Source organism: Penaeus chinensis, chromosome 6 (genome assembly GCF_019202785.1).
Source record: "Penaeus chinensis breed Huanghai No. 1 chromosome 6, ASM1920278v2, whole genome shotgun sequence".
Classification (NCBI taxonomy): domain Eukaryota; kingdom Metazoa; phylum Arthropoda; class Malacostraca; order Decapoda; family Penaeidae; genus Penaeus; species Penaeus chinensis.
This window is the reverse complement of record NC_061824.1, coordinates 5,938,816-5,951,315: the sequence shown is the minus strand read 5'-3', so window position 1 is coordinate 5,951,315 and position 12,500 is coordinate 5,938,816. Positions and strand designations below refer to the sequence as shown.

Here is a 12,500-nt window from a genome sequence, read left to right as displayed (position 1 = left end):
TTATATTTAATTCCATCAATTATATTCAATTCCATCAATTCTATTTAATTCCATCAATTCTATTAAATTCCATCAATGCTATTCAATTCCATCAATTCTATTCAATTCCATCAATTATATTTAATTCCATCAATTATATTTAATTCCATCAATTATATTTAATTCCATCAATTATATTTAATTCCATCAATTATATTTAATTCCATCAATTATATTTAATTCCATCATTTATATTTAATTCCATCAATTATATTCAATTCCATCAATTATATTTAATTCCATCAATTATATTTAATTCCATCATTTATATTTAATTCCATCAATTATATTTAATTCCATCAATTATATTCAATTCCATCAATTCTATTCAATTCCATCATTTATATTTAATTCCATCAATTATATTCAATTCCATCAATTATATTTAATTCCATCAATTATATTCAATTCCATCAATTATATTTAATTCCATCAATTATATTCAATTCCATCAATTATATTTAATTCCATCAATTATATTCAATTCCATCAATTATATTCAATTCCATCAATTCTATTCAATTCCATCAATTATATTCAATTCCATCAATTATATTCAATTCCATCAATTATATTTAATTCCATCAATTATATTTAATTCCATCAATTATATTTAATTCCATCAATTCAATTTAATTCCATCAATTCAATTTAATTCCATCAATTCAATTTAATTCCATCAATTCTATTCAATTCTATCTAATTCCATCAATTCTATTCAATTTCATCAATTATATTTAATTTCATCAATTCTATTTAATCCAATCAATTCTATTGATATCCATCAATTCTATCTAATTCCATCCATGCTTTTCAATTCCATCAATTCTATTCAATTCCATCAATTCCATATACTTCAACTAATTCTATTCAATTTCATTAATTCTATTCAATTCCATCAATTCCATTTACTTCAACTATTTCTATTCAATTTCATTAATTCTATTTAATTCCGTCAATTATATTTAATTCCATGAATTCTTTTCAATTCCATCAGTTCTATTTAATTCCATGAATTCTTTTCAATTCCATCAATTCTATTCAATTCTATCAATTATATTCAATTCCATCAATTCTACTTAATTTGATCAATTCTATTCAATTGCATCAGCTCAATTCTATCCAATTCTATTCAGTTCCATCAACTCCAATTATTGATTTGTATTATACGACACTCATGGCTCCTGAGTAATGAGTTGATGACGTCATACCCAAAACACAAGGACCCCGAACATTATGGCGTGGAAATGTTGCAGATGTGGCGGCAGACTTTGCGCAGCGACGGACACACGCGATCGCAGTGGGATTTCCCCGCGAGGAACGGCGCTCACACGGCGCTCGCCAAGAGTGAGTTGCTTAAGTACATTTGTTTTTGTTTTTTTAATTAGAATGTCTGTTTCTATTAAATGTTCTTTCTCTCGTTTGCTCTCTCTGTCCCTCTCTTTTCTTTTCTTTTTATCTCTCTTTCTTCTCTCTCTGTCTCTCTCTCTCTCTCTCTCTCTCTCTCTCTCTCTCTCTCTCTCTCTCTCTCTCTCTCTCTCTCTCTCTCTCTCTCTCTCTCTCTCTCTCTCTCTCTCTCTCTCTCTCCCCCCCCACACACACACACACACACACACACAGAGGCGGCGCCACTAGTACCGTAAACAGACCTGTGTCATAGTTCCCGTATTTTGGACATTTTAAAGCTTATCAACGAAAACATAAGCTTTGAGTGGTTCGGTGACAGTGTATAAGGAAACAAGGATTGGACATGTGCAGTCACAATATTACAAGATTAATGAGCTGCCGTTATTGCTGAGCAAGTAAGGCGGATAGCAAGCCACCTATTCGGCTGTGCTCCGGGCATACCTTCAGGGCATCTGGGGAAACCGCACCTTTAGCTACGTCACTGGTACTCGAAAATCTCATTTTCTTTTCAGTAAAACTTTAGTAAACAACGCTGAAACACAGTTGATAATCAGGATATGTGGTGCAATCGAATAGAAAATACATAGGCCTACTAACGTATAGAACTATCATGTGCAAGATGAACACGAAAAGTGAATAAACAATGAAATAGTACGTGTTAGTGGAGAGGAGCGAGAAAAGAAATGACAGAGAAACGGTGGATTAGCGGTAAGAGCCTAAGAATGACAACAGTATAAGGGGGATAAAAAAAATAAAAATAAAAAATAAATAAATAAAATGCGTGAGGACGACTGGTCTTTCCTCGGTTATCCAACATGACGTGCCCTGGCAACATGAACTGGGCAGTGCAGGTGAGGAAGGAAGGAGAAAATACCGGATCCTTGGCATGCAAAGCGCGGCCACGACAGGACATACGAGGGAAGCAATTAGATGACAGAGCCACCAAGAAACAAATAGGAGGACACAGGAAGACTACAGGGGATGAGACAGATGCATGTAGACATCATGTGAGTAGTGGACAGGTTAGTGAAGTGACAGTAAGCAGTGACTGGAGTCAGTAGGTACTTTTTCAGTTTTTGGAAAAAAAACAATATAAGAGAGAAGAGGCTTGATGTGGTAGTCAGCGAAGGGAAATTGAAAGAGCAGAAAGGAGAGGGAGAGAAGGAGGTTCAGAAAAAAAAGTAGGGTACAATTCTCATTAAAGATAAGGAAAGAATAATAAGGGAATATATGCTAAAATAAATGACAAGTGAGACATTTAAAAGGGTATTGGAAAAATACAAATATGTTGAAAAAGACAAACTTCAGAAGAAATAGGAAGCTGTGCGACAGAATTAGGCTTTCTTATAAACTACAATTAGAAAAATTAATAAGACTGTAGGTAACGCTAATGAATCATTGCATTTCCAAGGACACTTTCTTGGAATATTATTGGCGTGCGACAGCGCCAAATATCCATAGTAATATTTTTAGGCTTAGCAGATATAGGGATTTCACCAATACTCGACAAAGCAGGAAAGAGGAGTGTCGACTTGTGTAGAAAAAAAAAAAAAACATAATTGACTATCCAAACAGAGCTCAGGGAATATAAACTTTTTGTGCTAAACATTGCATATTTGTATATATCGGGTAGCTGTTTTCACTCAAATTCAAATTTGATTATATGTTTAACGAATGGATACTAACCATCGGCGATTTCCTTAGACTGATATCCATGGCTCGAGAAAATGGGAAGAATAGATAACCATGGAGTCAAACTAATTCACGGAGGTAGCTGAAAAAGTTGTGAGTGAACAATTTGCTTTATATATTGAGATGCCTTTAAGAAAAGTAGTCTTTATGAGGAAAAAATCAATTGCGATGTAATAAGAGAAGTTAAAGAGAATCTGAAATCATTACAACCGGTAAGGTAACTGATGAGGCACATTGAACCAAGAAACAGTTACGCCAGCGATATAACTTTAAAGATGATTTGCACATATGTTGATGGTAGCAAAAAGAGTGTGTTATAAATGGTAGGAGTGATGAAGATGTAAAATGCGTGGACTGAAAAAAAAGAGGCTAGGGCAAGGTAGTTTTTTTTCCAGAAATTATGTTGGAAGCAATAAGCAAAATGTAATTGCAATAGGCAAAAAACTCGAAGTGAGTTGTCGCCCACATCCAATGAAAAGACAAACTGAGCAAAACTAGCCTGTACCGATCCTATGCCTTAGAATTCGAGGAAAGTTATTAAACACTGGGAGATGAAATTAAGAATGTTATTATGTTATGTTCTATTACTTAATCAGTTACCTGTATAGTAATCACGTGCGGGAGGCGTTGGCTGTCACACAATTATGTAAATGTACAACACTAGGTGAGGATGGTGTGACTTGAAATTCTGAATTGTTTACGTAGCATAACCAACAGTACATTGTTTGGCCTTTTTGATTGAAGTTTTAGAGAATGCAAGTTACCTGACGCCTGGAAAAGGGCTACCTTAATCCGTATACCTAAAATGGTGGATATAAAGCAGTATCTATAACCTCGTACGTTTACAAGATGAAGGAAAGAATCCTACTAGATAGTTTTGCATTTTGGGAGATACGTCAAGAGACTTGAGGTCCAACGAAGTAATACCATGGGGGTCATTTTAGGATGTCCAAGGAATGCAAGGTTGACACTATGATAACAGCACTGGTGTTGCAGAGTATTGAACAACAAATCAAGGAAATTAACCTTGTAAAAATATATACAGAGAGGAATGGAAAAAAACAAGGACATTCTGTAGGTAAGGAGAGAGTGGATATCAAAACGGTCTTTTAAATTATATTAGGTACTATGATGTAATAGACTGTTGTAAGGTCTATCTGTAAAGAAAAAAAAAATAGCACCTTGGCAAAAATAGGTGGTGGAAATTGACAAAGCCACTAATTATGATTCAGTCAGTGTATGAGTCTGGACAGTTAAGGGCCGTATATGAACAGAAGGTATTCCCTAGATAAATACATTTTATGTACATCGTGACGGATCAGTTCAGGAAAATGGACGAGCAGGTTGTGGGATATTTGTCCGTTAATTTACAAACTGTAATACAAATAACGTGTAAAATTGGACTCCGACTGATTGACCATATCATCAATACAGTCTAAGTTAGTTTGTATACTGGAGAGGTTAAAAATCGTATATGGTAGAAATGAACATAACGTTTTTTTTGTAAATAGCTGAGGTGCTTTAAAGACAATCACTAGTAGGAGTCTATCTTATGATAAAATATGTTTTGGCTGTGGTCAGGGATATATGAAAGCAAGCTACTGTAAAAACTGATGTGTATGCATGTTGCAATCAATGTATTGAGACGCATTTAATGTTAAAAAAATATATAAAAAAAGAGCAAGGGAGGGAAGATGATATAATAAGAAATGAGAGGGAAGGACAGATGGATGACCTAGTGTACACGAGATTATGGTTCAGATATAAATATCACTGGGAGTAGGAGGAGCGAGCCAGACAGAGGAAGATACCAAATGCAGAAAGAATATGGAGCACTAGGATCCCGCACCCTGGGAAATTACGTAAGATGTACACTGCTTGAGATTCAAAAATCCTGAATTACATAATGTTGTTCTACCGTTAGACTGGTTTTGCAGCAAATACCAGTATTGAGGAAATATTTAAACAGTTTTGTTAGTTTGCTCCTAGGTTATGAATGTCAAGTGTGTTAGATTCAACTTTGTGTATTTCTTAGATTGATGTAAGCACCAGGAATGGGATGGAGGTGACATATGACACTTCGACACATGTACTTGAGATGTACTCTAATGTTTCAATCAATTTTTCAGATCAAAACTCTCTCTCTCTCTCTCTCTCTCTCTCTCTCTCTCTCTCTCTCTCTCTCTCTCTCTCTCTTTCTCTCTCTCTCTCTCTCTCCCTTTCTCTCTTTCTCTCCCTTTCTCTCTTTCTCTCTTTCTCTCTTTCTCTATCTATCTCTCTATCTCTCTATCTCTCTCTCTCTCTCTCTCTCTCTCTCTCTCTCTCTCTCTCTCTCTCTCTCTCTCTCTCTCTCTCTCTCTCTCCCCCCCTCTCTCTCTCCCCCTCTCTCTCTCTCTCTCTCTCTCTCTCTCTCTCTCTCTCTCTCTCTCTCTCTCTCTCTCTCTCTCTCTTTTTTTTTCTCTCTCTCACTCCCTCTCATTCCCTCTCTCTCTCACTCCCTCTCTCTCTCACTCCCTCTCTCTCTCACTCACACTCTCTCTCTCTCTCTCTCTCTCTCTCTCTCTCTCTCTCTCTCACTCTTTCTCACTCTCTCACTCTCACTCGCACTCTCGCTCTCTCTCTCGCTCTTTTTCGTGCTTCTGATTTCAGTGTATGTAGCATGTTTCCTTCTCCAGAATGCAGTGAGCGCGAAGGTGCCGTATCTATGGAAGATCTTCACAGACAACTGCAGCAAGAGACAGAAAATATTGTACGCTGGAAGGCTTCGACTGAGGTGAGACAGAGAGAGAGAGAGAGAGAGAGAGAGAGAGAGAGAGAGAAAGAGAAATAAAGTTATAGTCATCTTGACGTTATATATTCACAGGGAAAAAAGGGGCATTCTGTTACGGTTGGCTGTATAATCAAAATATTTCCCTGGCCACAGATGAACACAAGGCAGCTCGAGCGACAGTTGAACGATGCTAAGGTGACCATCGCTGACCAGCGGAGGAATCTGATGGAGCTGCAGCTGAACTCGGAGAACCTCTCACAGAGCCTACTCAAGGAGCGCCAGGAGAGGGACTTGATCGCGGCCAAGTAAGTGTATTGAACGCGAATTAATATCTTCTGTTTAATCTCTCGACTTGGTTATTTTATTAAGCAGCACTTACTCTATCCGTATATGCCATGATTCACCTCATCATATCCTAAGTCTTTTAGTAGCAAGATGCTTGTATGGCCATATGTCATATTACTCTTAAATCCTAACTGGAATATTTTCATAATCTTGCAGATGCGTAATCTACATATTTAAGCTTGTTACTTTTTTAAGAGTGAGTTAAAATCCTCCTCACGCCAATTAGAATAAAAGCTACAACAGCAGATAGTCGCCTATCGTTTTGTTCTTAATTTTTTTTTTTTTTTATCTTTTTATCCTTCAAGCAAACAATTAATTACTAAGTGTGTGTTCTGAGCTTTGAATATCGTTACTTTAATTTGGTATATGCTACTGACATCATGAAACTTATTCCAGAGTAACTCACACTCGCCAGCTGTTCCGCACACTCGAACAGCAGAAAGAAGAACTTGTGGTTACAATAACACTTTTCCAGCAGGATAAAGACTTGCTAAGTACCGCAAACCGCGAGGCAGTCCAGAAAATAAATGAGATAACAGAAAGCTTCCATGACCTTTCCGTGCAACACAAGCAGCAAGTGGATATTCTTACTGCTCAAGGTAAATCAGGTTCCCCGTCGCCCTGTCCCGTGGCCAAAGTAAGGGTAAACCATAAATCAGTGTAAAGAGAAGCGAGTCATAAGAATAATTTGATTTTTTTTTATTTGAAAAGTGAATAATATCCATTTTCAACAGCTGCGTCTGAAGTGAGTCAGCTGCAGGAGAAGATCGCGTCAAAAGAGCAAGAACTGAAGGACTTGAACGAGTCGATGTCGAGGCTCGTCCACAATAATGCCGAATACGAAGAAAATGTCACAGAGCTGACAGAGCTCCTGAAGACCACAGCTCAGAGTCTGTCGTGTGCCCAAGACAAGAACGCGGCTATCGAATCGGAAATAGTCGAGGTCAGGGACAGGCATGCAGTTGCTGATCAGTATTGTCATATTCTTTATTTTATTTTAGACCATGTTGTATATTCGTATTGCATTTTCGTTATTTTGCTTTAGGTTAAAAGCTCACTAGAAAGAGTTCGGAATGAGTTGGAGGAGCAAACTCAGGCCTCGAATGCCCAGGTAAACAATCTCCAAGAAGAACTAAAACAGGAACAATGTCGGTAAGTGTTGTTGTTTTTTTTTTTTTTTCTCATTTGCTTCATTTCTAAAATTAGATCATAGGATGCAATTCACTCTGAGCATATATATTCAGCACGGATATATCGAGTTTGAATGTATCATGAAACTGATGTTTACGTAGAGAAAGGGTCTAAATGAGAATTAATAATTTCACAATGCAGAATATGCAATTACCACGTATCGATAAAGTCTGTCAGATATACATGAATTCGATATATATGTTATTCCGTTACTTATTTTGCATTGTGAAGCTATTCCTTCTCGCGTATACGTTTTCTACATTTGTCACAAGGAACTTTGAATTTAATACAATCAGAAAACAAAGTACAAAATGAACAAATGCTATCTGCAAGTTCCTGTTCAAAGTCAGACAAGACAGAACTGAACTGCGTATTTATATAATATTTATATTCTTTTCAGCTAATACATTTTTGTTAGTCGTAACCTTTTGGCAAATGTGTAAGCAACAAAATTTTGGTTTTCTTTTCATTCGTTTTAACATCAAATAAATATTAGATCATATATCTTAGGTAATTTAAGGCACAGTTACTCATCTAAATTAACAGAGAAAAAAAATAAATCTAGAACAACCCCTAATAATGCTATAGAGTAAACTACACATATACAAATTATTCCCTTCTAGCCACAGCGAAAGTCAAAAGGAGTTTGAGGAAGCAGTAGAGAAGATACAGTATCTGAAGAAAGTGAACGAAACATTGGAAGGCAGCAAGAGCGAGCTTCTGGATAAGTTTGAGGCTGTGACAACTCGAAAGCAAGAGTTGGAAGAGGTACGCTTGTATGCCATCCATAGCTTATCCAGGATTAATCTAAAGTACACCAGTGCACGTATGACTAGATATTGTAACTTCTCAGTGTAAGTTTCTACATACATCTTTAATCAACATGCCATTGTTTGCTTGTTGTTGTTGTTGTTTTTTCTTCTTCTATTTCTTCTTCTTCTTCTTCTTCTTCTTCTTCTTCAGGAACTCGACCGTAGCAATAATAGGATAACTAAGCTGGAGGAAGAACACACACAGCTGGAGCAAGAAGCACACCTCCTGTCCCTGAGCCTGAAAGATATGCACACCAACTTCGAAGATTTGAATTCAGATTTCCAAGATATACAGGTTTGACATTGCTCAGTTTATTTCCTCAAACAGAAGTGGGAGAATACCAATTTTATGATGTTTTGTAACAGGTACAGATAATACAGATAATAAGATAAGCGGTCATAAAAGAAAACTTGGATAAGTCAGTTATTAATCTGTAATATAAGACGTACGACATTGTGTTCATTTAACAGAAAGACAGACAGTCTTTGATGACGCAACTAGATGACTCAAAGAAAATCTTACAAGAGGAAAATCAACATATTAAGTATCTTACACAACAGGTATGTGTTTGAGCCTTTCTTGATATACCTTATTAAGAAAATGATATATGTATGTGTGTGTGTGTGTGTGTGTGTGTGTGTGTGTGTGTGTGTGTGTGTGTGTGTGTGTGTGTGTTTACATATAAATATATGTGTGTGTGTGTGTGTGTGTGTGTATCACGAGTAAGTTTGAAGATAAATTGGACATAACATGATAGCGGATTGTAATGGACATATATATTTATTTCATTATTTCATTATTATAATCTAGTTTGATTTTCAGATTTCGGAACTGACTCAAAATCTGCAGGTCCAGAAAAAGGTGGAAGAAGAGTTGAAAACAGAAATATCATGCTACAAAGATCGGAATGAGGAAATGAGTAACACTATTGAATACTTGAACAAAAGGATCCAGGTATGCCGGAGTATTTACTATTTACAGCCACGTATTGAATGCCCCACTATGATTTTCAGAACATTTCAAATTGTCTGTCTATGTAAATTCAGAAGTTTCAAATTGTTACAGGAAAATGCAGATGCGGCAGCCAAACTTCAAGAAGACTTAGCGTTGGAAGCTGATAAAAATATTAGGTCGTTGGGAAAAGAAGTGGAATTCCTTAATGAACAGTTGACTAATGTTCGGTAAGCATTGATCGGATTATTAACTACAGATTTATTAAATATATGTGCAGTGTTTATGGTCTATAAGCTCATGCTGGGCTGTTATTTTCAGAAACGACGTGGGCAGCAGATCGTGAAAACTACGAACGGAAGATCCAGAACATTACAAATAGTTCAGCTGAAACGGAAGCGGAGTTGAAGCAGCAAATTACAGATATTGAGGACCAGTTCAAGAAAACCACGTAAGACATTTGAATTCTTAAAAAAAAGTGTTGTGCAGTGTGTGTGTGTGTGTGTGTGTGTGTGTTTTTTTTTTTTTTTTTCATGTTGTAAAGGTTTTAATGTTCCATTTTAGTCTTATCTGGGTTACGTTGTTTTTTTTCGTTTACATTACATTACATTAAATCATATTACAGTTGAAGACTTGTGGCCACTAAATAAACAGAAAAAATAACGGATAGCTAGTTACAAGTATAGGTGTGTGTGTGTGTGTGTGTGTACACTGTACACTATGCATGAGTTTTATTGTTTGAGTATACAGTATACACATAAATGTGTATAAATTCATGAATATTACCTCAGTGGTCAAGTTCATCAATTTTGCTGCTGTATGGCGTTAACCGTTAACCATTCTTAATTAAGGTGATCTTATCTATTTCAGGAACGAAAAAAACACTTTAGATAAGGATTGGGGGGAGCAGCAAGCACTCGTAAAATCTCAGAAACTCCAACTCAAAGAACAAGAAAAAGAGGTGATATCTACCACTAAACTGTTGACATACCTTATGCTTTATTGGTATAATTATCTGTAACACTATTAGTGCCTACATAGTCCTAAGATCTTCAATTGCTGTAACAAGTATTTAATTGTTTTACAAAGGTGAATGCTAAAGAGTGTGATAAAAGAGCAAAATCTTAATTGTGCATGATAAGACCCAGAAAATCACTTTAACAAACCTATATATATATTTCCAGTTGAAGTCTAAAACCAAAGCCTTAAATCAAGAAATCAAGAAAAAGGAGAAGACAGAAGCTTCGATTACAACACTAGATAAGAAGTTGCAGAGCAGCGAGACCGAGCGAGAGAAACTAAAGTCGGATCTTCAAGAGTTTCTGCGCTGCCAGGAAGAAGCGCAGAAGATGCACGAGGAGAAGCAGAAGGCGTTGGAGGAGGATCTCCAAAATAAAATCAACGAGGTCAGTGGACTGCAGGAGTTGGCACACACACACGAAACGAACCTGCAGGAGACGCAGCAGAAGGTGGTTGACTTGCAGGAAGCTCTCGATGCTGCTCGCAGTGAAATGAATGTTCTGCGAGACACAGTCGACGCGGGGGGACAAGAAATTCGAGGAGCTCAAGTGCCAGTCCACCGAGACCAAATTAGACCTGACGAATAAACTTCAAGAAAAAGAAGAACAACTCGCAACGTCCTCCAACATCTGCGGCCGGTTGCAAGGTGATGTTGCAAGCTTAAAACGGTGCATGGAAGAACAACGCTCCAAACATGCGGTATGCGATTCTTCTTTATCTTGTTAGAGCCTTTTCATGAGAGTTTGTAAAGAATAAACTTTGTACATCTTGTGTATTATTGCTCACTGCTTATTGTTTCAGGCGGAAGTTCAAGCGTTAAAAGAATCAGTGGACGAGGCCAAAAAGAACTTAAAGCGCGTCAAACAAGAAATGATAAAGGTCAACAAAGAGAAGGAGGACGTCATGCAGGAAGCTGATACTAAAGTGAAGGTGTGTTCTTCCTGTCTCGTCTTCAGGGTTTCTAAATTCTAGAGTAATGAGCTAGAAAAGTCAAAAGCATTATTTCACTTAATTTTCCATGGGAATGTTTTATTATGGGAATGAAGTTCAGCACAAATATTAAGGAGGAGCGGTCAGCAGGGTTGGCTTTTTTTATTTTCTTTCTTTCTCTTCGTTCTCTCTCTGTCTCTCTCTCTCTCTCTCTCTCTCTCTCTCTCTCTCTCTCTCTCTCTCTCTCTCTCTCTCTCTCTCTCTCTCTCTTCTCTCCTTCTCTCCCTCTCTCTCCCTCTCTCTCCCCCTCTCCTCTCTCTCTCCTCTCTCTCTCCCCCCTCTCCCTCTGTCTCTCTCTCTCTCTCTCTCTCTCTCTCTCTCTCTCTCTCTCTATCTCTCTCTCTCTCTCTCTCTCTCTCTCTCTCTCTCTCTCTCTCTCTCTCTCTCTCTCTCTCTCTCTCTCTCTATCTCTCTCTCTCTCTCTCTCTCTCTCTCTCTCTCTCTCTCTCTCTCTCTCTCTCTCTCTCTCTCTCTCTCTCTCTCTCTCTCTCTCTCTCAGAACCGTTATCACCTTTGAATATAATTTATTGTATTTGCAGGATATGTTAGGTATCATTGAGCGGTATAGGTCTGACAACGAGAGCAATATGAAAAAGATAACAGCAGAATTACTAGAAACCCAGCAGAAACTTGCAATGAAGGAGGCAGATATTGCAAATGTGGCATCGGCAAACGTACGATTTAATAAACTTGTTTGATATTAAAAGATTGACAGTTTTATATGTTCCATACAGATATAAACCTATTATTATCACCTTCAATTGTATGTCATTTCTATTTTACAGACAAAACTCCTCGTGGAAGCTGTTGCTGGAACGAAGACACATACCAAACCAAAAATGGGCGCTACTGCTTATACAGTAAGTTGTGTGTTGCTTATTTGATCTGTATTAGATATTCGAAGATTGATCGATGGTTGATTGATATATATTTTTAGGACAGGCTTATACTCAAATAAGGTGAATATATAAAAGCAACAGGAAGGTGAATATCATGTTTCTTTTGAGATTCTAAAATGCGTTAAAAAAGATAGAGAAGGTACGCTCTCACTCCTCTTCTCTCTCTCTCTCTCTCTCTCTCTCTCTCTCTCTCTCTCTCTCTCTCCTCTCTCTCTCCTCTCTCTCTCCTCTCTCTCTCCTTTCTCTCTCTCCTTTCTCTCTCTCCTTTCTCTCTCTCTCTCTCTCTCTCTCTCTCTCTCTCTCTCTCTCTCTCTCTCTCTCTCTCTCTCTCTCTCTCTCTCTCTCTCTCTCTCTCTCCTCTCTCTCCCTCTCTCTCCCTCTCT

The 12,500-nt window shown here is 37.4% G+C and overlaps 2 protein-coding genes across 6 annotated transcripts in view; both read left to right on the top strand.

Moving 5' to 3' along the window:
• Positions 1 to 10,169, top strand: part of LOC125026447 (synaptonemal complex protein 1-like) — an 11,457-nt gene extending 1,288 nt beyond the window's left edge. Inside the window, exons 2-14 of one of the 5 annotated variants that reach the window (XR_007114942.1) lie at positions 1,296 to 1,386; positions 5,814 to 5,911; positions 6,062 to 6,213; positions 6,650 to 6,852; positions 6,991 to 7,196; positions 7,299 to 7,405; positions 8,068 to 8,212; positions 8,408 to 8,551; positions 8,728 to 8,817; positions 9,080 to 9,211; positions 9,323 to 9,438; positions 9,530 to 9,659; positions 10,079 to 10,169. Coding sequence is in view for 1 of the 5 variants with exons in the window: in XM_047614901.1 (XP_047470857.1) it covers positions 1,296 to 1,386; positions 5,814 to 5,911; positions 6,062 to 6,213; positions 6,650 to 6,852; positions 6,988 to 7,196; positions 7,299 to 7,405; positions 8,068 to 8,212; positions 8,408 to 8,551; positions 8,728 to 8,817; positions 9,080 to 9,211; positions 9,323 to 9,438; positions 9,530 to 9,554 (1,512 nt within the window). In the remaining 4 variants the exon portion in view is untranslated. Of the gene's footprint in view, positions 1 to 1,295; positions 1,387 to 1,696; positions 2,469 to 5,813; positions 5,912 to 6,061; positions 6,214 to 6,649; positions 6,853 to 6,987; positions 7,197 to 7,298; positions 7,406 to 8,067; positions 8,213 to 8,407; positions 8,552 to 8,727; positions 8,818 to 9,079; positions 9,212 to 9,322; positions 9,439 to 9,529; positions 9,661 to 10,078 lie in introns of those variants that run through there. The other 4 variants (XR_007114941.1, XR_007114944.1, XR_007114943.1 and 1 more) reach the window with 4 other exon arrangements.
• Positions 10,170 to 10,574: 405 nt separating this feature from the next.
• The window catches only part of LOC125026448, an 11,231-nt gene continuing 9,305 nt past the window's right edge, over positions 10,575 to 12,500 (top strand). The window contains exons 1-4 of the mRNA XM_047614903.1: positions 10,575 to 10,927; positions 11,030 to 11,158; positions 11,758 to 11,892; positions 12,004 to 12,078. Of these exons, the coding sequence (XP_047470859.1) occupies positions 10,724 to 10,927; positions 11,030 to 11,158; positions 11,758 to 11,892; positions 12,004 to 12,078 (543 nt within the window). The 5' untranslated portion in view covers positions 10,575 to 10,723. The remainder of the gene's footprint in view (positions 10,928 to 11,029; positions 11,159 to 11,757; positions 11,893 to 12,003; positions 12,079 to 12,500) is intronic.